At 42.2% G+C, this 26,911-nt stretch overlaps 1 protein-coding gene across 1 annotated transcript in view; it reads right to left on the bottom strand.

The window, feature by feature from the left end:
- AKNAD1 (AKNA domain containing 1) overlaps positions 1-26,911 on the bottom strand; it is a 443,510-nt gene that overhangs the window by 392,669 nt on the left and 23,930 nt on the right. Inside the window, exons 3-5 of the mRNA XM_078673402.1 lie at positions 21,820-21,822; positions 10,204-10,331; positions 4,873-5,006 (exon numbers count right to left, since the gene is read on the bottom strand). Coding sequence (XP_078529528.1) covers positions 4,873-5,006; positions 10,204-10,331; positions 21,820-21,822 — 265 coding nt within the window. The remainder of the gene's footprint in view (positions 1-4,872; positions 5,007-10,203; positions 10,332-21,819; positions 21,823-26,911) is intronic.

The raw sequence follows: 26,911 nt of genomic DNA, 5'->3' as shown, positions 1-26,911 counted from the left end.
TATATAAAGTGCAAAGATAAGCAAAGTGCAAAGAAATAATCATAAGTGATTCCAAAGTTAAAATCAGCAACAAATGTATACTGAAGTTAAAAAAGAGAGAAATTCATCATATATACATCAGGAAACAAATTTGCAGGGAACAGTTCAAAAAATGCTCAAATATCCGGACAGGCATGGACAGGCATCAAAATCAAGACTAGAGACAAGTGTAGAGGTCTTCCCTGTCATTGAGGCCATTCGGATTCTTGGTGTTCAATTCCAGAATGTATCGAGTCTCAAGGAGACGGAGCTTGGCCTCACGGTCCCCTCCCCTCCTTGACGCCTCAACACAGTCAATTAGAAAAAATACAAGTGAATCAGGGACCCCAGAATGCTTGTCCTGAAAATGCCTGGCAACCGGATAGTTTTGGTCGTGACCAGAAATTGCTCGTATGTGTTGGAGTATTCTCTTGTGGGCGGGCAGCTTAGTGCTGCCCACATATTGTAGCCCACAGGGGCACTCCAACACATAAACGGCATATTCCGTTTTGCATGTAAGCCACTTTGAAATGGCAGTAGGATGCTCGAAAAAAGGACTTTTAAAATGTGTCCTATTACTGCCGAAGCGGCATGCCTTGCATTGGGGGCAGATCTTGAAGCCCTTCTTCAAAGCTGACCAGGTGGTGGAAACCTTGGGTTCCAAAGTGTTGCTAACCAGAGCTTTGGACATTGAAGGGGATCTTCTGAAGGTCAAGGTTGGCTTGGTGTCCACCTTGTGACCAATCACGGGGTCACTAAGAACCAAATTCCAATTCCTATTGATAATTTTACGAAGTGCCCCATGTTGTCGGTTAAATGTTAAAATAGCTCTGGTGGAGCACGTTTGAGCATCCTTGGTCACATCGTTGTTCAATTGAGCATTCCTAGTTTTGGGTATTAATGCCTCCTGCCTACTCATAGAATTGGAACGTGTGATAGCCTTTGCCAAAGTTTCAGTGGAGTAGCCTCTGGCCAGGAAGCGTAATCTGCATGCCTCTTGCGCAGCCGCGCATTCGGCATCTGTACTGCAGATTCTCCTTATTCGAAGCATTTCCCCAAAGGGAATACTACGAATTAGGTGTGCTGGATGTTGACTATTGGAGTGCAGGATGGTGTTTCCTGCACTGGGCTTCCTATATAGTCTGGTGTTTAGACTGGTACCTTCCACCAATACCTCAACATCTAAGAAACAGATGGACTCAGTGCTAAAGTTTGCTGTGAAATCAAGATTGATGGTATTCAGGTTAATCAAATCAACAAACTTTTTGGCCTCCTCTATTTCACCCCTCCAAATCAAGAAAACATCGTCAATGTAACGCAAATATAAAACAATATTGTCAGAAAATAGATCATGGTGCTGACCGACTAGGACCTGTTCCTCCCATAGCCCAACGTGAAGACACGCGTAGCTAGGTGAGAAACAGGCCCCCATCGCCACACCTCTAACCTGATGGTAAATTGCGCCATTGAAAATGAAGAAGTTTTGTTCCAGGCACATTCTGGTCATGTCCACCAGCATTTTATTATGTGCCGTTGGGAGAGGTAAGTCTTTATTCAAATAGTGGGCCAAGGCCCTGAGTCCATCCTCGTGTTTGATTGAGGTATAGAGAGATGAAACATCCAAAGTCACAAGTACCATGCTGTCCTCCCAAATGAAATTTTCGATCCTAGCGAGAAAATCAAAAGAATCCTTGACATAGGAAGGAAGATTTTTGACATGGCTTTGTAAAAAAAAGTCAATATATTTGGACACGTTTTCCAGAGAACTGTCTATGGCCGAGATGATAGGACGGCCAGGTGGTACATGATTATCCTTATGTATCTTAGGGAGTAAATACCAAGAAGGGATGACAGGATAATCTTTCTTAAGGTATTTAAATTCCTCGTGTGTGAGTAACCCCGCACTTCTCCACACATGTAGTTTTTGATGTTGTGTGGTCCACGCATTCTTGACAACCTGTATGTTGCATTTACGATAACAGGATATATCACTCAGTTGTGAATCCGCCTGTTGTAAGTACATGTCCCTAGGCCACAGGACCACGTTACCGCCTTTATCGGCCTGTTTAACGATGACATTGTTGTTTTTTTGCAGTTTCACAATCAGTTGTTTATAGCATTGGTTTTGCTTGGAGATGTGGAACTTTTTTTTGTTGGTGGCGGTATAGAGATGTTTGATGTCGCGGACCACACTTTCCTGAAATGTGTCCAAATTATCATGGGCCATGATTGGTAGAAAGGTGGATTTCGGCTTGAAGGGGGTGACCCGCTGTCCAATTGGTTCCAAGGGAACATCCCTAAGATTTTCCATGGATGGTTGGTTTTATAGATCCCAGATTGTATCAAAGGTGGCCTGGCTTTGGCTGCTGGAAAAAGTGGGACTTGATGGAATTGCAGGTTCAATAATCTTTTTTGGATGTAGTTCAAAGAATTTTTTGAGTTTGAGTTTTCTTGTGAACCTGTATATGTCCATGCGAGTATCAGCATAGCTCATATTGCAAGGAGGGCAATATGAAAGTCCCAAGCTAAGAACCGCAGTCTCAGCTGAAGTGAGTTTGATATTCGAGAGATTGACTACTGATTTTGTTTCTGCTTCCGCGTCTTTCGCTTGTTGCGATTCCAGCGTCCCATTTTGCCCGGGTCGTTGTCGTTTGAGCTTCCGGGCACGGCATTTCCGACGCTGCCAGCGTTTGTTGTTTGCCCGCTGTTTTTTTGTTGTTGTTGTTGTGCACGAGGCTTGTGGGACCTTAGGGTTTCGCGTCGATCCTGGCACAAACAGTCGACCTCCTGTGCCAGGGTGAGCTTGGTAAACCCCAAGTCTGTTGCACGATTTGAATCCGGTTCCGGATCACTTTCCACAGCTGAGCTCAAGCTGGAAAAAGAGGTAGCAGGTAGCAAGGTATCTTCGTTTTATATATATAAAAAACTACTTGACATCTTCCATGTAATAATCTTGATTATACCCAAATAATGAACTGCCATCCTCTAGAGTCAATCAACCAAGTTAGTTAGGGGAGACCAGGAATCTGGAACTGGGCAGAACATAGTAAGGCATTCCCACGAGTAGGCAGGGATTGTAACACTAGCCACTGAGATGAGGCACAGTTTAGACAAAAGGATACATCGAACAAATGCTGCATCACAATGAAGAATTTATATATATCAATGGAATGAACTGCACACCTGTCGAACTAGTGACTCTAAAATGAGGATTAAGTCAGACGTATAAGAGCATGGTCTCATTAAGGTGAAAGGATACTGAACATTTGTGGCAGGGGGCTCTGGGTCTGAAAAGAGGTTAATCCCATTGAGGCCTATGGAGGCAGTTTATTTGTCAGGAGGGTGGCTAGGAAGATGTGGCGCAGCAACCAGGGCGACTGACTCCGGAACACGGGGGCTCACGGCTCGATCCTGGGCGCCAGTATCAGGTTAGCCCAGCACCATGTGACTCTGGGCAATAGCTCATCTAATCTTCCCGACGGCCCCCAGTGCCTTGACACCCTTGGGTAATTGCTTGTGCTTTACACATACCAATATTATTATGATATCATTATATAATTGAAAGGAGGATGACAACAGCCAAATGAGGGTATGTTGACAGGCAAGGAAGTTGGATGGGTCTTTCAGAACCAAGGAATTTGTGCTAATTGCAATTTCTGTAGGATACACTTTTCAGACTGAGAGAGATATTAGACGTATCTGGGAGGATAGCAGAGTAATATCGATCACTGCAATTCATCTCAGCGTGGCTAAAGAAAATATTTTGAAATGTAAATGAAATAAATACTCCAGTGAGGAAAAATGAGTAAATCACTACAACTAATAATTCTTTTTATTACATAGCACCCAGAATCGGCATGATGCTGTGATCCACATAGGTTGCTCATCACACAGCATTGGAAACTTTTCTAGATTATAGCTAGAAGAAATCTTCCATGACTGCAGGAATAGATACAAATCGAAGTACAGACCCGCGACAGACCTGCTAGCGCATCCAGACAAGTCCCATCAGCTAAACACCTCAAACTAATTCATACATATTCAAGGATCAGGGGCTACAGCAGTTCTATGGTCTAATATTAAAAAGTAACTTTAAAACAAATAGGTCCTGATTACAATTGTGCCCCAACTAGTATTCTAAGACAGGTTGCACTAAACTGTGTACTCACTGCACGTTTGCTATTTGTCTTTGTGTGAGTAGCATAACCTGTACTGTTTGATCATAGGTTCTTGGCAGGTGGAACTTTGTGGGGAATCTTGCTGGCAAACATAATGAAATTACGATTTTTGTAGCTAGCAATACATTTCAAAATGCATATCCTGTTCTTTTTGGCCCAATTAGAAATTTGCACCCATAACAAAATGTACACTGTAGTTGTAATTGAGGCCATAGTATTGACTTTCATAGCAACTTAAAAATGAGAAGTTACTAAACTGTAAAATCTTTTGGCTACATCTTGAGTTAGGGATTTGGAGCCTCTCAGAGGAACTATTGGTTCTAAATAAATTCCATATCATGGTAAGGTCTGAACCATGATCAGCCATGTTTCAACTTCAATGCCTGGATATGTTTCTCTGCTGGCATCAAAGTATTCGAAGTTACCACAATCCAACAGCACAGTTCTACATATGGTTTATGATTCGTTTTTAGGATTTTTGGGAATTTCTCCAGCAAATTCTTCATTTAACTTGTCTATCGTGGGACTGATGCAATGATCTGTGTTATTCTGCTAACATCCTGAACATAACTAAAGCCTCTGCTCAATAATAGTCATTCAACAAGAGTTGACTCTTGGCAGCAGAACAAGTTCTGTAAACTCTGGACTCTGTATCAACCATAGGGCTCAATCTGACCTGTCGGGATCGAACACCCCAATGCTTCCAGGTCGGGGGTTTTGCTTCTGCAGCTGCAAACTTCGATGCTTCTCCTTTGTGGACAGATAGTTTCGCTCCAGGGTCTCCAGGCAGCCCTTTAAGTGCTGGAAAACCTTTCAATAATTAAGAACATGTTACTTGCAACATAATCTTGTATTATTATAATTTCAAAATTCCAATACAAACATCGGTTTACCTAGTTTGGAATACAATATATTGATTTTGTTTGAGAACATTCTTTTAGCACACATTTCCTTTCACTTTGCTACCTGTCTAAGTTCGCATGTGTAATATTCACTCACTTTATAGTTAGTACAACGACACTACAAATGTTCAATCCATGTTCTGTGCCTCCATTTCTCATGTTCCTTTTCTTAGGTATGATTTGCTGAGACACATCATCTTAATCTAAAGTATGCAGTGCGAGTAAACAAATGTGATATATGGCTGAGCCCTTATAAAAATATTTTATTTGCTTCAACTGATGCAACCTGTTCCTCTCACTAATCTGTAAAAAAATGCACCTTCATGCTTGGCCTAAATGATATTATACTTAATAATTTCTGCGTTTTCCTCCTTCCTTCAGTTTTTCCCTGTCCTGAATCCTCTTTAGGTCTCATCTTCAGGCACCTTTAAGCTGTCTGTTGCCAGAATATAGTGGAAAATACCAATACTTATAATGGGCTTTGGGGTCAGCCCGTTGCTTACCATGGGTTGGTTTTCTTGTTAATCTCATTTGCTTGCATCTTATTCAGCAGCTTTCCTCCCTCGTCTTGTATTTGTGCTTCCCCTGGAGCACAGCTTGCTACCATCCTTTTGCTTGTATGACGTGCACCTTCTCACATTCAGAGATTTATTTGTATCTATTACTTTTAGTACGCCATGGAAGTGCACCGCTTTCTTTTATTTACACATATTTAACTTCGTTTTTTTATGTACTACTAAAAGATATAAGTCTGCCATCTTGGAATGGTGAAAATAAATGGTAGATTAGCGTCACTGTATATGAACACACATGCATGGCGACACATATGCGCATATACGTCATAGTGCTGGGCTGTCACAGCATGATGGCACATATGTGCCCATACATGATTACATGTGCATGCATACACATCATCATGCTATTTTTTTGCTATTCACCAGCGGCAAGCAAACTTTGTTTCTTTATTCTGATTCTAAATAGCAAAAGCATTTGTAAAGCCATTAGGCCTCCATTGGTAAATCCAGGTGTGAAACAGGTGAGACCTATTGGCTTTGCCAATGCCTGATCATTAAAGATCCGTAGTCCAGATGTTTCCCATATTTCCCTATTTCTACTTCCCACATCTCACTATTTATTGGTTCAGAAACTTGTTCAAACGGGAGGGTTGAGACTTGGCATGTTGATGCATCTAAACCATACAGAGGCAAGGAGTGCACAACAATGTTAGCTGAATGGCCTCCAGACAATAAATATAAGCACAGCAACCCCCAACGCCTTCCCCAAAATAGACAATAAGATGTTCCATGCTCTATACCATGACTTACTTTTGCTGGCATATGAGTGTTTGGAAGGACATTGAAAGGTAATTTAAAAATGTTCACACAGCAAACAGCACAATAATAGAACGCATTAATCAGATACACAACTCCACAGCACTACACAGAATTGCAAACATATTGGGTTACCATGTACTGATCCGGAAAAGGCAAACTTTTAGAAAAGACATCCACCTATAACAGAAAACGTATACACTTGGTTTTGTATGGAAAGAGCAACATATGCCGAGCAAAGCCTCCAAGGGCAATAAAAGCCATCTAAAATAGACTCTAAACATGATGATCTGGCACAAGTATATTGGTTTATTTAAGGGCAACAACATTCTTACAATGTGAGTACCAGCGACATGTGCTTTAAAAGGCACTAACTCCATATTACTTACACTTTTTGCTATGATGAGTACAAATTGCACCTTAGGGCCCAATACAAAGCGGTGACTGGTATGGATCACTTTAGGTCATTTCTAAGGTGGACGGATATGTGCCTTTAAAATTGCTCTAGTGGAAGCAGCAAAGGTCTGTAGGGGCCCCAAAAGTCCCTTTGCGACAACGTTTTCATGGCGGTGGGAACGCCATGAAAAGGCGGTCGGAAACTGGCATCCTAATCCTTAGTAGGGATCCACCTCCATTGTAGGGATTAGGCTCCGACCGCCACCCCGACAGGCTCCTTGAGCCTTTTGGAGGCGGCAATCTTTCTCCCCACCCAATGTGCTCCGACCGCCGGTATCTTAATATGGCGGTCTGACCCCTGTCCTAGATTTCAGGCGAACTGCCACCAACAGCCTGTCGGTGGCGGTCAGCCCAAAATCGTAATCGGGCCATTAGAAACCTAACATAGGACAGTACAGAGCTGGGTTACACTGGGCCACTGTATCAAAGGGTTTTACCCATGCTTTGTCCATGGGGAAAGGCATTAATACATAAGGGCCAATGTCTATTGCTGAAGTGCATTACAACATCCAGCACTAAAACTTTTAATTTACTTTTACAATGAAAGAACATTGTGAATTAAAATATCTTACTCATGCTCAAGCTATATGAACAATTTTAACTTTAGAATTTAAATCCATTAATTAGATTCCCAACTCCTCTGGTTTTCGTTAGCACCTACAGTAGAATTCAAGTACTGAGACACTGTAAGAGCTCTCCAAATGCACATCTATTCTGGCCTCTAACATTTACATATTTTACTCCAATGGGAAATCAAGAGCGTTCATACAAAGCATCTTTATTCAGAGCACTGTTCCGTCTGCACCATGCACTGCTATCACCAGCCTAAAATATCTACTCTGAAAATTCCTCACAATCCTGAACTGTGACATAATGCTCTATCTGTATTAGGATATGCACAGGGCTCTTAAAAGGCTCAACAGTTTTATCTCCATCCTGCACTGTTCTTCATGTAAGCACACACAAAACAAGCTCTCACAATGAAACTCTGCGTGCACGGGTATTCTGGCCCGAAGATGTCAGCACAATTCCCATAATACCACTTATTTGGCTTGCACCATGCAGTGTTCGGAAAAGCCCTTTTATTTGCGGGTGGACACAATGTATTCGATCTGCACTGCTTATTCTGAGGCACTATTGTAGTTGTCTGCTCGTCTCAGCACCATTTATTTTGTATCAGCTGCACACTTTCTGCATAGGCACATACTATTGAGAAATTGTAGTCCTGGGTAATGTGGCAGACTTTAATTTAATGGACTACTAAATGAGTTCCTATGTAGAAGCTCATTTTAACCTTTGGCTTTTAAACCAATATATTCCGAAGATTGTGCTGCAAAATGCACCATTGCACTCCTAATCATCTTGGGGAGTGTTATGATTGGTGTGTGCCACATGGGGCTGGTATGAAAGGTTTTGCCAGGTTGCTTTTGGTTCCCAGTCCATCCGCCGGACAGTTTTTTTTCTGGTCACACCATACTCGCTCACAGAGAAAAATGTAATTGTGTGAGAAGTGTACAAAAAAGTGATGGATAGAATGCTTGAATGAATCTCTGCCACTGGTAATCACTCGGGCCGCATCCCAGTCCATCGTTATTTTGCACACCATGCTACCTCAGTTTGGATCCATATATATATATATAAAAATCATTCTTGGCCCTGCTCCAATCAGAACAGTATTGCCCGAACTGCCTGACCATATCCTTCCTTTCTTGTATGTGTACAACCAGGTGTATCCTTTTTCTCCATTACCCACTGTCTTCTGATGCTTGTTGTTTGCAGCCGCTGCCCGTGCAGGAAAGAGCGGTGGGGCCGGGTGGGGGGATTTCGGGGGGCGATGACCAGGAAAAATGAATTCTTTATTTAATTTTCCCTCGTCATCATCCATCTAAATCCCCCACACCCGGCCCCACCACCCCACCGCTTTTACCTACACGGGCTGTTGCTGGTTGTGTGAGGATTTGCCACACGTGCTAAGAGAGGGCTGTCAATTCTAATGGTAAATTATTACTGTATTTAATGTAGATGGTGATTTAAAGTATTTGGACCCTACATTGGCTTAACTAAAATGTTATAAAAATAGTGATCAGGCTTAACAATTAGCAGTAACACCCCCATTTTCCAGAAGAAAGAGGCAGTAAACATACAAAGCAATTAAAATGGATCTTTCCTCAATGGAGACTCCGTTTAAATTTGCGAGAAGCCAATGTGCTCTCTACGAGATTTCTTATTTGACCTACGTTTCCATCTGCGCATTGACCCCAAAATGATACTATGTTGATTATCCGCTTCCGTGCGGCGCCGATTCCCCCCCTGTGCTGGACATTCCAGAACAGGGTGCGGTCATGACGGAACCATTCCGTCATCAGCACAGCTCAACCGTGACTGATGACGGAATGGTTCTGTCACAAGCATCGAAGGGGTTAATTGTCTTTTGCGCCTGGATTAAATGTCTTTTGCATAAGTAATCAATTAAGCTTTGATAATGAGTGATCGGAATTCTGAGACTTTACAGCACCTTGGAGTTGCCAGATGTGATAAAACCGCACCATTGATTTCATTATGGCAGGTCAAACCAGCCAGAATTAAAAAATTTAAAAGAGTATGATATTTACAGTGGCATGCAGATTATAGTGCAGTAGGCACCAAAATGTGCTTGTCAGTGCTTAATTTGAGCCTGTGATTTCCAGTACTCAGCACCAGCACTTAATTGCCAGCCCCGGCAATTAATTGCCCGAACCTGCACTTATGACAGCTGCCACATGGTGGTGCTATTTGTGTAATTTAAAGATGAGCAAAAAAACAGTTGTTTGTTAATTCAATGTACATTAACAACAACTAATACATGGAACCCAAGCCATTCTTAATGTGTTGGCGTCCTAGAACAGTTTGAATTGTCACACTTCAGTGTGATGGTTAGTAATTGTGTAAGTACAGTGGCAATTGATGGTGCAAACTGTAGTGGCTTCCTGATGAGGGCCACTGCACTTATTATTTTATAAATTAAGCACTGGTGCTTGTTATTCCCTAAACACTTGTGATAGATGAAATTTGTCACACCCAATAAAACCAAAACTCTAGGGAGGTGGATTTTATCAAGTACTTTCATTTAAACCCCTCAGGGACGCTGGTAATCAGGGTCTGAAAGGCACACATCCATATATTTATGTGTTTCTACACAACCTGCTTGCTTGTCCGTGAACGGGTGTGTCCATGTATGGATTCTTGTGGATATATTTGGAGCATTTTAATTCCAAGTGAACAGCACTCCACCTACTGCAAAAACACAAGTTATACACCAAAAAGATATGTTAACTTTACTTTAATTTTGAACTGTTCTGTCTGCTTCTGTAGCATCTGGGACATTTTTTCTCCTTCAGTCTGATTTTGGAGTCCACTCAGCTTCAAAGGCAATTTGTCTTCTTCAAGACCAGACGAGCAGCCAGGTCCTATTTTTAAGGAGAACAGCAAAAGATGAGGTAAAGAACAAACTGTTTCAATTCAGCTGGGAGATAAAGTATAAAACATGTTCACAGTCTGTCTAATAAAAAAACTTCAGTTATATTATTATGATTTTATGACTAGAACATGATAAATGCCAAAAATAAAACTTGAGACAAAGAGGGGTTGGACCAGGAGCCAATATTTAAACAGGTCCTGCACGTGTGGCTCCGAGGAGAACGTGTTAGCAAGGGGAGTGCTGACCCTGACCTATTTTAGACCACCCTTTACGTGCACACAACCCTCCACTGGCCCCATACCCACACACACCCAATGGCTTCTTCCAAAGGATCTCAGACAAAGAGCCCCGGAAACGATGAGCCCGTCGAGCTTTGCAGCGCCGGCCCGACGAGGAGCAAGGCCCAATGATGCAGCATGACACCTCTCGGGGTGTGTGAGGGCAACATGACAAAAGATTTGTCTTTTCCCCTTCCCCTTCCATCCCCTCTTGAGCCAGACCCAGAGGATATGAGCGTTTGGCTTGTTTTCCAGCTCTGGGGGGTATTTTAGAGCTATTGCCCCATTTTGCTGCATAGGCATATCCATGGTTATTCGGTTATTTTGCAATGTATGGAGGGTATCTAGACTATAACATGAATCTTTTACCACACAGGACGTCGCCAGGTAGGTAAATAGCATGCAGCTAAGTACCACCCAGCCCTTTTTTAGGTATGTTATCATGCAGCACTATGTAAGTATTTATATTATTTTAAATGCATATTATAATATATTGTATTATATATATTTAAAGGTTTTTTAAGGTTGGTACAGGAAGAAGTAAAGGGTAATTTGGATTTTTACAGTTCAGGGTAGAGTAGACGCAATGGATCCACCAAGGAATTGTAAACAAATAACAAAGAAATAAATGTAAAAGTAAACATTTATTTCTTTGTTATTTTTTTACAATTCCTTGGTGGGTACCCCTCAAAGCCTTCCTTTTTTCACTCCTTACCTCCCTTTACCTCTTGCTGCCCCACAAACCTATAGATGCCTTACCTCCCTTTGCCTCTACACTCCCCTGAACCCTAATAACTCCCTATCTCCCTTTACCTCTACCCTTCCCTAAACCCTAAAAATCCCTAACCTCCATTTGCGTCTACTCTACCCTGAACTGTAAAAATCCAAATTACCCTTTACCTCTTCCTGTACCAACCTTAAAAAACCTTTAAATATATATAATACAATATATTATAATATGCATTTAAATTAATATGACTTACCTCCCTTTGCCTCTACACTCCCCTGAACCCTAATAACTCCCTATCTCTCTTTACCTCTACCCTTCCCTAAACCCTAAAAATCCCTAACCTCCATTTGCATCTACTCTACCCTGAACTGTAAAAATCCAAATGACCCTTTACCTCTTCCTGTACCAACCTTAAAAAACATTTAAATATATATAATACAATATATTATATTATGCATTTAAAATAATATACATACTTACATATATATATATATATATATATATATATATATATACACACACACACACTTTCACATTTATTTCTTTGTTATATATATATATATATATATATATATATATATATATATATATATATATATATATATATATATATATTCACAGAAAAAACCATAGGTTATAGACCATATATAGTTAGGAATTAGCATTTACAAAACCTTGAAAATTCACTGAAAAAACCATAGGTTATAGACCATATATAGTTAGGAATTAGCATTTAGAAAACCTTATTTTACTCACACAAAACCATTGAAATTCCATATATAGTTAGTTGCACTAACTATATATCGCGCACCCGCAATCCACTGCTGATGATGTCACATATTACATCATTCATGACATGGTCAGTGACATCACTGATGACATCACTGATGACATCTCAAATGACATCACTGATGACAACATCCAGTGACTGTATGTTTCTGTAAAGTTAAAATATGTCTTAGATATTGAAGAATGAGTGGATGTATAAGTGTCTGGATGAAGGATTTAGTAGGTGCGTGACTGACTGTATGAGTGAGTGATTAAATGTGTCTCACTGAATGCATGGGTTAGTGACTAAACTGTCTTAATTTGTGCATCATTATGTCTGTTGTGATGTAAACTGCTGCATGTGTTGATCATTAGCTATACGAGAGGCTATATGTGTTATTAATTGGTTGCCCAAGTATTTCTATGGGAGATTGAGTTTGTGTGGGGGTGGCTGGAAGGTGTGTGACTCTGTGCATAGATGTGTGAGCAGTTTATTCACTAGGTGTATGAGTTCAAGAGTGCATGTGGAAACAGCTACATGGGCAGTTGACTGTGTGCATGAGTGTATTGATGAGTGAATGGATATCTCAATGCTACATGTCATAGTAAGTACATATGTAAAACACAGTACATGTGAGAGTTGGCATATATAAATAACTGTGCATGAGAGCCACTGAGTGAGTGGTTGTATCGATCATTGTGAACTTGTATCAGGGATTGTATAAGAGAGTAAATATGTGTTAGTATATGTTTCAATAAGTAAGGTGTGTATAACTGTATAGTTGAAGAAATGGAGGTGAGATTGTTTCTTTGCATGACTGACTGGGTGTGTGAGTAACTCCATGGATGAGTGGCAGTGTGTGAGTGTCTGTATACACTGAGTGTATCTAAGGTTATATTAGAGTCTGAAGAGGTTTATCGTATTAGCACAAGAATGATGCCAAATGAGACGTCATCAGTGATGTCATCAGTGATGTCATTTGAGATGTCATCAGTGATGTCATCAGTGATGTCACTGACCATGTCATGAATGATGTAATATGTGACATCATCAGCAGTGGATTGCGGGTGCGCGATATATAGTTAGTGCAACTAACTATATATGGAATTTCAATGGTTTTGTGTGAGTAAAATAATGTTTTCTAAATGCTAATTCCTAACTATATATGGTCTATAACCTATGGTTTTTTCAGTGAATTTTCAAGGTTTTGTAAATGCTAATTCCTAACTATATATGGTCTATAACCTATGGTTTTTTCTGTGAATTTCATTGGTTTTTTTAACAGCTAATATCTGTAGCTGTAAAATGTATTCTTCTTTAAATCCAAAAATATATTTTATATGTTTATGAATAATTTTTTTTTTAAATATTTTTTTTTCTTCGTTCCCGCTTCGCGAATCGGGAAGCTTCCCGTTAGCTGACCTTGATGCCGCGAAATAGACCGCGAGCCGGTAAACGTTTCTTTACCGCAAGTGCCGCGTTAGAAAACAACATCGTGACGCCTCCCGTCCGCATGACGTTTCACGTTGTCGCGTGATACGTCATATGACGTGCTACGTTAGCGAACTGGTACGCGAAGCGAGTCGCAAAGCGCAGGTTTCTGGAAGCAAACCGGGAGGCCCTGCAAAGCGCTTAACGTAAACACAGCAAGTCATGTGACTTGGTAATAACACTTTTCATTGGTTCATTTCACTTTTGGTTTCCTAATGATGTAAGACTAGGTCATATAATCTAAAATGAACACTTTTGATTGGTTGAGAACTCTTGTTTTTCCCAAATGATGAAAATCCCTCCTTCTTTCCTCACTCTGACTTTCATCATTGTGAGAGAAAGACCCTTTGTGATCACTGAGCAATGGCTTCTTTAGTAGCTTCAGCTGGTGCTTCCCCACCACCTCCACCACATCCAAGGAAGAGTGGACCACCTGCTCAAGTTCTAATTCAACAAGAAGAAGAAGAAGAGGAACAGGAGGACGAGCACGAAGAGAGGCAGTTTTTGCCTGAGCAGCCCAGGACGTCTCACCGGAAAGAAAACTTCATTTGGCAATTTTTTTAAATTCCCAAAGGTCAGAAAAAAGTAAATGCAAGATACGTAACTTGCCTTATATGTCAAGATAGACTGTCCAGAGGGACCGACAAAAAATACAGTTTCGGAAACTACACAATGCATCGCCATATGACTAGGTGGCATCCTAACAACTACAGTGCTGCACAGTTTCGGAACGACCTAGATAATCTCCCTATTATGGCCAGAAGATCTGTTGTACCGGAAGTAACGGGACCAGAGGGCAGGGAGATGGTGCCAAATATACAAATGAGATTTGGTGATGTAAAACACATCTGCGCATTTTGCGATGGATTCATTTCCTACGGAGAAAAAAGCATCACTCTGATCAACAGAGCTATTGACTATCATATGCAAGTTTGTCCGAAACGCCCAAAATAATAAATACTTCTTTTTTTTGTTTTGTTGCTCCTGTTGAGCCCTTTACAATGAATCGTTTTCATTGCCCCTCCAAGAAAAAACCAAAAAAATATAAAACTGTTCCGAAAAATTCAAAAACAGTAAAAAAATGTTCAGAAAAATAAAAAAAAAAGTTCTTTTCAGAACTACCTCCCCGTTATTAAAAAATTGGTACAATATTTGGAATTGTGCCAACCTCTATTTCTCTTAGTTCGCTTCCTAGTTCGCTCGCTGGTACGCGAACCGGAAGCGAACCAAAAACAGTAAGTATAAGGGAAGGAAACAGACACTTATGTTAAAAGAAACACAGCTATAAGGGAGTAAACTAGAGATACCATTACCCGTAATCCACTGCTGATGATGTCACATATTACATCATTCATGACATGCTCAGTGACATCATCAGCAGAGGATTGCGGGTTTTTTGGCAACATGCCTTATCCACGGTTTAATAACGCTGCCTTTTGCTTTATATAAGTTTTCAAATTGTATGAAATATATACCAATAGGTCGTTATGAACCTTTACGTAGTGCTTTTCTTCATGAGGTCTGGTCGCTTCCATACACATACAGATGTTTCAAAGATGATCAAGAAGTTTATCTGAATGGAGAGGAATGCACTGAGACGCCAGATCATTCACTAATGTGTAGGCACATACAGTTACACGGTTCATGCAACAAACACCGACCAAATATGGCTTGCGTGTTGCAAGGCACGCCAGTTCCTGCTATCATCCCCACGTTCAAGTTGTTGGAAAATGGTAGTTATTTGATGCTCAATAATAAAGATTGTTCTGAGTTAATTAAAAGTATTCCTTTTATCGTAACAGTAAGTGAACGGGTTATTTGCTGCAGAAATGTTCTATTTCCTCCCACACATGAACATAGGGAGTTTTCAATCTGGCCACAAATACCAACCTTGGGACACGTTTCAACGGCATGGCAAGAATAAGAGCTCTTTTGTCTCAGAGAGAGGTGGCCTTGAGTTCGGCCCGTGAAACTTTCGTACTTCACATAGCGAACACCCATACAGAGGTGCACACCCTTTTCAATTAAGATTTGCCTTTCAATTTCAGCAACATGTTTCCGACTATCTTTAACGCATCCTCCACAAAGTCCCTGGCACACTTTTTTAAAGTTGTTACCAGTGGTCTCGTGACTTCATTTGAGAAAATCTTTGGAGTCATCCCTGCTTCCTTTCATTGTATTTTCTGCACTCTGGTTCGTAGATTGGCATTTTTACTTGCATTACCAGCGGACGCTCTTGTGCTTTTTTACATTTTTAAATATGGATGTCCCTCCTATGCAACCTCCGACCCTGCAGCTGCTGACACTGTTCCGCAATCGCATGCTAGAATATTATGGCACAATGCCGTTGGCGATATTAAGCACGGCATATGGATTATCTTTTCGGTTCTCCTACTTCACCTGTGTCCAGCCTGTATTTCACTGCCTGACCTGTGATTTCGATTGGGCCATTGATTTGTGTCTCTGCGGACCGGTTTCTTCTGACGTCGACTTTAATCAGCTGATGACTCCTATCATTACTCACGAGTTGGTTTGTCCTGGCGAAAGGATTATGGCTGTGGCATTGATGCATGGACTACTTGGTCCCTGGAATTTACTGGCGGCAGCACAGTCTTTCTTGGAACAGAGCTTTCTTGAAAACCCACCGAGCTGTCCTCTGATGGTGATAGAGGATCCGGTGCTGGGAGAGCACGTATGTTCTTTTCCGCTTTTAAATTGGATGGCTGAACTGTTTTCGGATGAAGACGGTGACTTCCTATTGGAGGCTGTTGCAGCTTATTTTGCATACACAGTTATGTCATAGACCTTTTTCATGTTTGATATGCTGAGTACTAGCATTTCATTGACAATTCATTGACTTATTTGTCAAGTTTTTATTATTTACCTTGCCTATTGGCTTAAGACTCGATAAAGTACTTGGCTGTTTTATTTTTCTTTAGCATTAAATTTTCCTAGTTTTTAATGCTTTACCTTGCGGACCGTCCACATATAAACTTGCAATCTGCTCTCATGAGATGGCACTTCTATTATCTTATTCAGTTCGTTTCCGGATCATGAGGAGGTGTCATCTAGGTCCTGGATATCTTTACACCGTGTTAAGTTAGCATGGGCTCATTACCGGTTTAAACGCCATTTTTCCTTTTTTGCAACTTCTGCACACGACACTTAGTTGTTGCTTTAGCTTTCCACCTAGTAGTTCATCGTGGTTTACATGAGAATAATATGTTATTGGTCTACTATCTGCTTTACTTGTTAAACTATATCTGTACAGCGAGTGCTAAAGTTTCAAGAACAACACGATACAGAATTGTTATGAGGTCTGATCTCCACGACTTCATACTCATAACATAAGTGCAACTTCTGCCAATTCTGGGCATGAGGCGGGTTTTATATTGCTTTGCCGAACACACATACACAACAGTTGATGCGGTTCACATGAAGAGAGAGCTGGTGTATGCTGATGTGATTCCTTCAAATCTAAGACACTAAAGTATGGGCACGCCCTAAACCAACACAAAGAGACCTTCTTAGCAAATAATATAATATGTGTATTAGGGAGGGTGAGATATAAGCAGCCGCGGGCCGTGGAGGGAGTTACGATGGGGCAGGGAGGCGGGGAGGGGGAGAAGCAGGGTGGAGCCCTCTCTACCTTGCCCCTCCCCCTCCCCGCCTCCCTGCCCCACCGTAACTCCCTCCACGGCCCGCGGCTGCTTATAAGTGTTGCTAACTCTTATTCATTTACAGCATGTTAACATACTGTCACCATTCGCTTTTTATGTACTAGTAACTATGCTGGTAATTTTGCTACTGATAATATGTGTACTTGTATTCTCCACCCTGCTTCTCCCCCTCCCCGCCTCCCTGCCTCACCGTAACTCCCTCCACGGCCCGCGGCTGCTTATAAGTGTTGCTAACTCTTATTCATTTACAGCATGTTAACATACTATCACCATTCACTTTTTATGTACTAGTAACTATGCTGGTAATTTTGCTACTGATAATATGTGTACTTTTATTATCTAAGGTACTACGCCTGAGAAGACGGCATTAGTAAATAAACATTTCAAATACACATCTGTTCTTCTTAACTCCATGTTCTGGTTTCTAAGAAATCTATAACGACCGACTGTTCATGAGTTCCACGTATCCTGAGGTACTATAAGTTCATATTCTGGATTGTCTAAACATTGAGAGTTTGTTATATCCAATGTGACACTGTACCTAGCTTGCTAAGGAGTTTTTGATTACTAACGTGAGTTTTGGGACACCCTAATTCGCCGAGGTTCCAATCCTCTGTCCACAGTTCTGTGTGAGAACAGAAACCCTGCGACAGGGGCACCCCCGACCCTTGCTGGAGCTTCATCACACTTGCGATACAACTCCAGCAATGCGCCACCTTTACGGCACAGATACATCACGCATCTGTGCTGTTTTTGCCCCATGATGCGCCGCATTGTAAATGCAGCACACCATAGGTGACGGAACAGCGGCACAAAATGACTAACACATCCCTGGTGATGCGCCAGTCATCATAAATGTATCCCTATGCTTCTTATCTTGTTAGAGATGAACCGCCATATGTATCATCAAAGTTATTTGCATTTCCTAAATAGCGAACTTTAAGGAATAAATAGCGATTCTTTACCATTCCTAGTTTGCGATGAGCTATTTGCTAATTAGCCGAATGTAGCCCAATGAAGCCCAATGTAGCCCAATGTAGCCCAAAGATGGCCGCCAGACACACAAAAAAACAAATGTAGCCCAAATATCAGCCAGATGTAGCCCAACTATAGCCCAGTGACAGAATGACCAATCAGCTTCGCAAACCTCCGTTACGCGAAGCGGAGCGCTGTTACAGATATATATCTTTTTTTGAACGTTAATTTCTCAAAATCCACTGGAGCACATATATTGAGACCTAGCAAAGGCACATCGGGCTACCAGTCCCTAATATTTTGCCAAGTTTCGTGCAAATCCATTCAGCCGTTCAATTATTATTATTATTTTTTTTTTTTGCCCCGCGGGGCCCTTTTAAAACCTCCACATCAAACCTAGGGGGTCAGCGAGGATCTACTATGCCCCCTTATAGTTATTTCCCCCTTTGTTTTGACCTCCTCTTGTCTCTCGATCCTACCGAGAGACAAGATGGCGGCCGCTACGGACTGTTTGGAATGTTGACAGACGCCGGAGAACCAATCAGCTTCGCTTCACAAAGCTCCGTTGCGCGAAAAGTCCGCGAACCAGTGCGCTGCCCGGTCCGCTGTTACAGATATATATCTTTTTTTAAACGTTAATTTCTCAAAATCCACTGGAGCACATATATTGAGACCTACAAAAGGCACATCGGGCTACCAGTCCCTACAATTTTGCCAAGTTTCGTGCAAATCCATTCAGCCGTTCGGGCTAAAAGTGAGGCCAACCGCCCTATGGAAAACTCAATGTTAAAAACACGTTTTGGGACCCCCCTTTTTTCTCGGCCCCCACTGGACGAACCCCCCCCAAATTTTCAAGGGCTGCTCAGAAACAAAATGTGCCATTTTCCTGAAAATTTCAGCCAATTCCGTCCACAAACGCCAAAGTTATTAGACATAGAATTTTCAAAAAACCCATAGAGAAAAAATCCTAACTATATATACCTACTGGCGACCGCCAGTAGGTAATATATATATATGTAGAGAGAGAGAGAGAGAGAGAGAGAGAGAGAGAGAGTGAGAGAGAGAGAGGCCATAGCATATTGATGTCATGCACACTAGGACCCTCGTGTTTTGGGTGTAGTCTGAAAAGGAAGTACATAATATGCAGGAAAGTGTAAGGGTGTGGTTAATGTGAAGTATGTTGTAATGCGCAGTGTGTGACTGCATGCTGCAGAATAAAGTAACGCAAAAAGATGATGGACGGAATGTTGAAAATTGTCAAACACTCTCCCCAGTCACAGATCTGGGTTTAATCCATCGTTATTTTGCTCACCACGCCACTTCAGTTTAGACCCAGACAATGCAAATGGGAACAGTCCAGTGCAAACTGCCTGGCCAGGTCCTCCCTAGACCAGAAAACAAGCATCCTGGGACCTGTTTCGGGGTATTACCCCTCATCAGCCAGGCTAGCTTAAGACCAGTGGCGTAGTGAGCAGAATATAGCAATGCTTGATAGCAGCTCCAATAATGCACAGTTTATCTGCATGCTTCTGGGCTGGGGAAGGTGCTACAACTGGTGACGAGTAGGGGATGCATGCCTGAGAGGACAAGACTGCTATCCCTGAGAGTTTGCAATGATACAGCAAACTGCTTGTGCGTGCCACTTGTATCCAGCATCGATGCAGAGCAGTCTGCAACAGGCACATGTGAAGTCAAAGCCCTGCTCCAGCCCATACATGGCCGCAAAAGAAGTCAAAGGTCCTACAGAGGGGCATATTCGAAATGGCCCCAAACCCGCCGATGAGGTACTTGGCAGAGGCGCTGCATCATGCCCTAAATACAGAGCAACTAATCAGACGGAGCCATAAATAACAATAACGAAAACAAGGTACGAGACACAGAGAACTTATTCACCCTTAAGGGCAATTGAAGCCTTCTGTGACCCAGCTTCAAACACACAGCTAGAGATTGAGAAGTTGTTGGTGCCCCCCTGCATGATGAAAGCTGTCTGAACAGCACATGCTCTCAATGGCAGTAGAAGGGAGTGCAAAATATACTGCAGCTGTGTACCTGAACCCACCAACACCTTTCAACACTTCTAAGAAACAGAACATTGGTGCCAGGTTGGCTGCATGGATCAAAATCTTCAATTACTTCATAGATGCACTAGAAGAAGAAGATGACAAGAAGATTATCAAATATTCGAAAAACCTTGCAGGTGATGGAGTGAAAGAAGTGCTAAAGAAAATCTCACAAACTGATGTACAATGATACCAAAAGATAAAAGAAGCGTTGGAGGCCAAGTTAAATCCAATGCTGAATGTTGACTATTAAAGGTATATCTTCAACCATGTATGACAACAGGTTGGGGAAACAAAGGGCACGTTTGTTGAAAGCCCTAATACACTTATTAAACATTGCAAGTTCAGTGACTTCACCAACTAAGAAGCCACGTGCCTCAGAGTCATTGATGGCTGCCTTTCAGATTCGTTTAGAAGGAGCAAGCTGAAAGAAACACACAGTCAAGAAACAATGACGATGGCTGAGACAGCAGAGGAATGAGGCACTCCGCAGCTGATCTCTGTGGGTTCTGAGGTAGAAGGGTGTAAGTCTGACTCTCTGTGTTCGGTCGGTGTCCTGGAGTCTAGCACAGAGGGTGTGATGAGAGACGGTGTCGTAGGTGGCCCGAGAGGTCCAAGAGGTTCACAGCGACAATATGACACAAAAGTTCAAGGAACCATTCATGTTCTACAAGGGACTTCATCAAATGTCTGCTTGCTTAGTTTGCCACCGACATGGGGTTGATATCCCTCAATTACAGCCTCTGTGCTCAGTCTGAGATTATGAGCCGATTCCTGACGTTGTTCCATGGCCTGGGAAAACTCAAGAAAATGAAAGTACAGATTCATATCAATGAGACATTTGCCCTGTTGCTCAGTGACACAGTAGAGCTGTTTTTCATCAGGAAACAACCTTCACAACAAGGTTTTTACCACGTTGGCCTTTACCACACTTTTTTTACCACGCATGTTTTTAGAATGCATATGCTTTTACAACATATGCCTTTACCACCCATTTAAGGGATGTTCAGGGAGGTGGGGGGTTTCCCCCCACAAATACATTGTTTATATATATAAATATATGTATAAACAATGTATTGGTAAAGGCATACATTGTTAAAACATACGTGTTCAAAAAAATGCAGGGTAAAAATTGCGTGGTAAAGGCATGCGGAGTATTTCCTTGCAGTGTTCCGTGATACAACCTTTTTCATCTACAAGAAGCTGTAGAGAGTTGGAAGCCCTTTTAAAACATGAAATCATTGAAAGTTCCACAGGCCCGATGCCATGAGTTTCACCCACAGTAGTAATACCAAAAAAGGACAATAGCAGAGCAGTGTGTATTTGCGTTGATATGCACCAGGCAAACTAAAACACTGAGAGGGAGAGACACCCTGTTCCACAGATAGCGGACATGGTCATGCAATTGAACGATGCCGAAGAGTTTTCCCATCTTGACGTGAATAAAGAATACCATCAACTCAAGCTAGAGGAGAACTGCAGGTACATTACTACCTTCTCGACTCATGTTAGTTTGTTCGGATATAACAGACTGAGTTTTGGAGTATCTTCAACTGCTGAGATATTTCTGGACATTATTCACTATGTAATCCAACCTGTTATACATGCTTTCAATTATAGTGAAGCCATACTGGTTTTTGGGGGAACACAAGAAGAACATGACATAGTACTTAGCAGACAAGGTGCAAGCACTGTCATCCAATTGCCCTTCCCCCCTACCAAGATGTTACCATGCTACGATCCTTTCTAGGAATGAGCAGTTATTGCTCAAGATACATTCGCAACTTTGATACAGTGAGTGCCCCATTGAGAGACTTAACAAAGTGAAATGTACTGTTTCAGAAGTTTCCGGAATCAAAATGCACCGCTTAATTAGTTTCCGGAATGCATTAAACATGCAATTGAGACTGCAACTGAAATGGCCTACTTTGACCTCAAGTTACATACAGAAAAAAGGTTGATGTGAGTCCAGTAGGGCTAGGGGCAATCCTTGCTCCACACAATGGCCAACCAAATGCTTAGAGACACATCGTGGCCTATGCCAGTTGAAGTCTTTCTGAAACAGAACACTCTCAGCCGTAGAAGGAGAGTCTGGCTGTGATGTGTGCCTGCAAATATTTTCATGTATTCCTGTACAGAAAACGGTTCACAATCGTCAAGGATGACCAGGTGGAGGAGGATGATCCGACCTGTGAGCGGCACCCTGTTAGTTGGAATTCATACCCCTAGTTATGTTTTAGTTGTCCCCAGCAATATTATCCACCTTCCATGTTGTTAATCTTCCCTGCAGTATGCCTACTACCATACACCGGGCTCATCCTGTGACCCAACAGCCATTTGTTTATAATGTATAAAAAACGGTCTGAAACACACATTGGGAAACATATGAATGTGCACAGGAGCATTCTTTATGCTATAAAATTACTGTATGTATCATGAATGTATTGTTTATATTATACAAGTAGCATACGCGTACCGCAGATGTTTGCTGTGTTCTCTTGTTGTAAAACCCAAAACCCAATAAAACAGATGCAAACACAAAAATCAAGGATCACCAGGTGCTGCTTACAATTTTTGGAGGCCCAAAAGCTAGGATGCCCCCTCGCATTGAGAGGTAAGGGTTAGGACTGCAAGAGCATAACTTTGAGATCGGGCACAAACCGGAGAAGGATACAAACCTAGCAGATTACTTTTCATGAGTGCTGCTATCTCGTTACAGTTTGATCTCAAGTACAGCTGAAGCATATTTCAACTTTATTGTGAGATCCAACACACCAGTAACTCTGTCTGTGGAACAAATCATTGCTGTCACCAATGCAGATAAAGACATCACCATAATCAAGGAACTAATAACCACACACTCATGTAGGAGAAGTACCCGGCCCCTTGCTGATGATGTTGAATTCCAAAGGTTCAAAAATGTACAGGATGAGTTAGCAGCTCCTAAGAAGGCATAATACTGAGAGGCTTGAGAATCGTCAACCTGAACCATTAAGACAGCGGGTCATTGAGCTGGCACACGAATGACGCTGTGGTATTGTAGTCACCAAAAGAGCCTTAAGAGATCAAGTGTGGTTCTCTCAGCTAGAAGAGCGAGTCGAGAAAGAGCAGAAGGTGTGCCATATTTGCAACTGCTTATCCCCTAAGGTGACGTAGTACCCAGTGACAATGTCTGATTTTCCTGCCCATGCTTAGGAAAGAGTTGCAGTTGACTTTTTTGGGCCTTTTGGAAATGGACACCATCTCATGGTAGTCATAGACGAATATTCATGATTTCCTTTGATGGAAAACCTATCTTCTACAACCCATGACAAAGTCATAGAATGGCTTGATGACATCTTTGCAATGTGGGGTATCTCTGAAATCCTTAAGATAATGGCCTTTTACAGCAAAGAGAATTTCTTGTCTGCCTCAGCATCAAACACCAAAAGAGTAACCACTCTGGCCCCCAGCTAATGGCGTAGTTGAACGATTCATAAGCACCCTCAAAAGGGTCATTTAACGAGCATCCATGCAAGGAATCGATCTGAACAAAGCCATGTGCCAGGCCCTCCATGTCTATCGATCAACTCCTCACTCCACAACTGGTGATAGTCCAGCCACCGTGCTATTTGGGAGAGCCATCAGAACAAAACTACCTCAATGGACCCCAGATCGAGCAGTGAATACTAACAAGGTTCGAAACACCAACGCAACTCAGAAAATGAAGATTAAAAAGTATGGAGATCAGCGTCGCCATGCCCAGGAGGCAGTCTTTGACAAAGGAGACTAGGTACTGGTTAAAATAAGACAAAGATGAAAAACTCGCTCTCTTTTTGCCGCTGATCCTTTACAGGTTGTAGTGTGCAAGGGACGTCTGGTGACAGCACATTGTCCCGGACAATCCATCACTCAGGACACATCACATTTTAAACACCTGCCACAACACTTGTCGAGTCCTGAAACCATACGTGAGGTGACCCCGCTGCAGGTCTGGCTCAAGCACCTGAACCTATGTTGCTGTTGCCCGATGAGAGTGGACGTCGATCAACTCAGATCCCCCGAGCCGGCACACAAGTGTGGGCGTGTCGTCGACTAATGGAGGAAATGTGATTTTAGTGGTCTGTCACTTTTTATTTAACAAAGGAGGGGATTTAGCATATTGATGTCATACGCAATAAGACTGGATATATCAGAAGCAGATCTGGCGCCCTGGCATGCTGCTGGAGTAGCCTCGCTGGGTGATCTTTATAGTGATGGTACGCTAATGCCATTTGCAACACTAGCTGAGGACGCTGAGATACCAGTAGGGCAATTCCTCTTACACGCCTCCCTTCTGAAAGCACTGTCGGACGCCTGGGGGGACTTGACGGTGGAACCACCAACACATCTGCTCCTTCAATATCTACATGCGATGGGGGCGGGCTGCCAAGTGGGGCATTGGTTAGTGGAAGCGCTCCTTACGCACACTCTCAAGCCAATGTCACGGCTCCAAGTTAGTTGGGAGATGGCTAGAGGCCGCCCATGGACAGATAAAGAATGGGACGCTGTGCTAGCAAGCTCAAGCCACATACCAAGGAACTCCAGGTTCAACCATATACAGATGTATATTATACAAAGGGTGTATCTCTCGCCGGACAAGATAAATCGATACTTCCACACTACAACCTCCATATGCCCGCCCAGCTAGCAGTTAGATGAAGATTTGCTACACATGCTTTGGGCGTGCACATCCCTACAGCAATATTGGCAAGAGATAGTCACAACACTAGCCTCATGTACAGCAACGCCCTTACCGCTGACATGAGAGATTTGTCTACTGGAACTCTATGGCAGATAAAAAAAAAATAAGATCACCTCGAGATTCTGAGATCTAGGTTTAATTACGGCGAAAAGATTAATAACGAAAAGAGGAAACATGCAGCTCCACCAGATGTAGCAAGTTGGAAATGTTCACTTGTAATATGGGGACAGGCGGAGAGCACAGCACTACACAGGGAAGAGACGGCAGGACTTCGTAAATATCCTATAGCGCAGGGCTGGGACATTATGCTAGTGGCTCTTCAAGGTGGTGCCGTGGTGAACAATGAGGATGAGCAACCCGCTGATTTAAAACAGACATGATGGTACCTAGTGGTCTGAATACAAGACGCTGTTGCGCCCTGCCATAAACACAACCACATATCCAGGAAATCCCCGGTACATCATTAGTGATCACCTGGACCCCATGCGCTGCCGGGAGGGGGGGTGCTCCTTTGCTGGTTTTATAGCTTGCACACAGACACATGCCTTTCTTTGGACCCTGGCTAGATGAGCCATAAGATATTGGTGTGCAGATAATACATAGCTATACTAAGATATGTAACAGCCACTCGACTTGCATAGTTCAGATGGCAGTTTGCAGTGTTATAAGTTTGAGTTTTATAATATATGTTTATTGGAAAAATAGGTCATATTGGTATCCACATGTGACTTTTTATCACACATTGTCAATTTACACTATTGTATTTATAATGTTGTTCAAGTCTCATCGACAGGTTATTATTCTTTGCTGGAGTGGCCAGTATATCAGGAATTGTGGTATTGGCCCAGACAAAGTTATGTCCCAATTATACTGTGTCTGGCCTAGCATCACATACAGCAACCATGATGTGGCAGCCTGTGCGAGCAATTGCACACCAGGACTTCTTTATGTGTACCCAAGATGATGTATGTATCTGTAAGCAGGAGCGATGTGTTAACATTAGCTTATTACTGTTGTCAACTGCACTATTGTAAGTTATGGGCACTATAACTTTGCGATGGACAATTAAAAATGCTGTATAAAAACATGATGTCAGTTATGATAAAATCCCAAAAATACCAATAAAGATATTTAAACAAATAAGTTGATGTAATATAAACAAGGACCCTCGTGGTTCTGGGCGGACTCTGAAGAAGAATATGCGGGGAGGTGTTAGGGTGTGGTTAATGTGAAGAATGATGTAATGCACAGTGTGTGTGTGTGTATGCTGAAGAATAAAGCAATGTTTGATAGCAGTTCCCGTGTGGAATAGTTCATCTGCATGCTCCTGGGCTGGGGAAGATGCAACAACATGTTGTAAAGGTCTACGCATTGTATTACATATATAGTAATACGCTTGCAGAGTAACATCAGATATTCATCTGGAGAGAGTAGCAGTCTCACCTGCTAATCTCTCTAATTTATAGATTTAAGCTGGCCACTGACTGGCAGACTCACAGCCTCCCCGAGAGGGGTTAAAGTTCCCAAATTGCACCCACCATTGCAGGAAAGACTCAGGCTCCTTTCAAATAACAAGTGTAACATGCTTTGACCAAATCATACCGCTTTGCTCCATGCCAAGGAGTGCATGGCCTATTTTTGATTCCCTTTGACGTTTCATGACGTCGTACTTGCCCCTTCCCCATGGTTAACTTGCAGGCCAGAGTAAATAGATCCCCTACAGAGTAGCCTACTTACTGTGCGCCTCTAAGAGCTCAGCTGGGCTGGCTAATATTCTGTTAGGTAGACATACACCAGTCCAATCAGAGAATACCTAATTTTCCTAAGGAACAGGTCCAAGCAGATGAGTCCATCAGGACCATG

The sequence above is a fragment of the Lissotriton helveticus genome, chromosome 1_2 (genome assembly GCF_964261635.1).
Source record: "Lissotriton helveticus chromosome 1_2, aLisHel1.1, whole genome shotgun sequence".
Taxonomy (NCBI): Eukaryota; Metazoa; Chordata; class Amphibia; order Caudata; family Salamandridae; genus Lissotriton; species Lissotriton helveticus.
The sequence above is the reverse complement of the archived record's forward strand: the minus strand, read 5'-3'. Positions and strand labels throughout refer to the sequence as shown.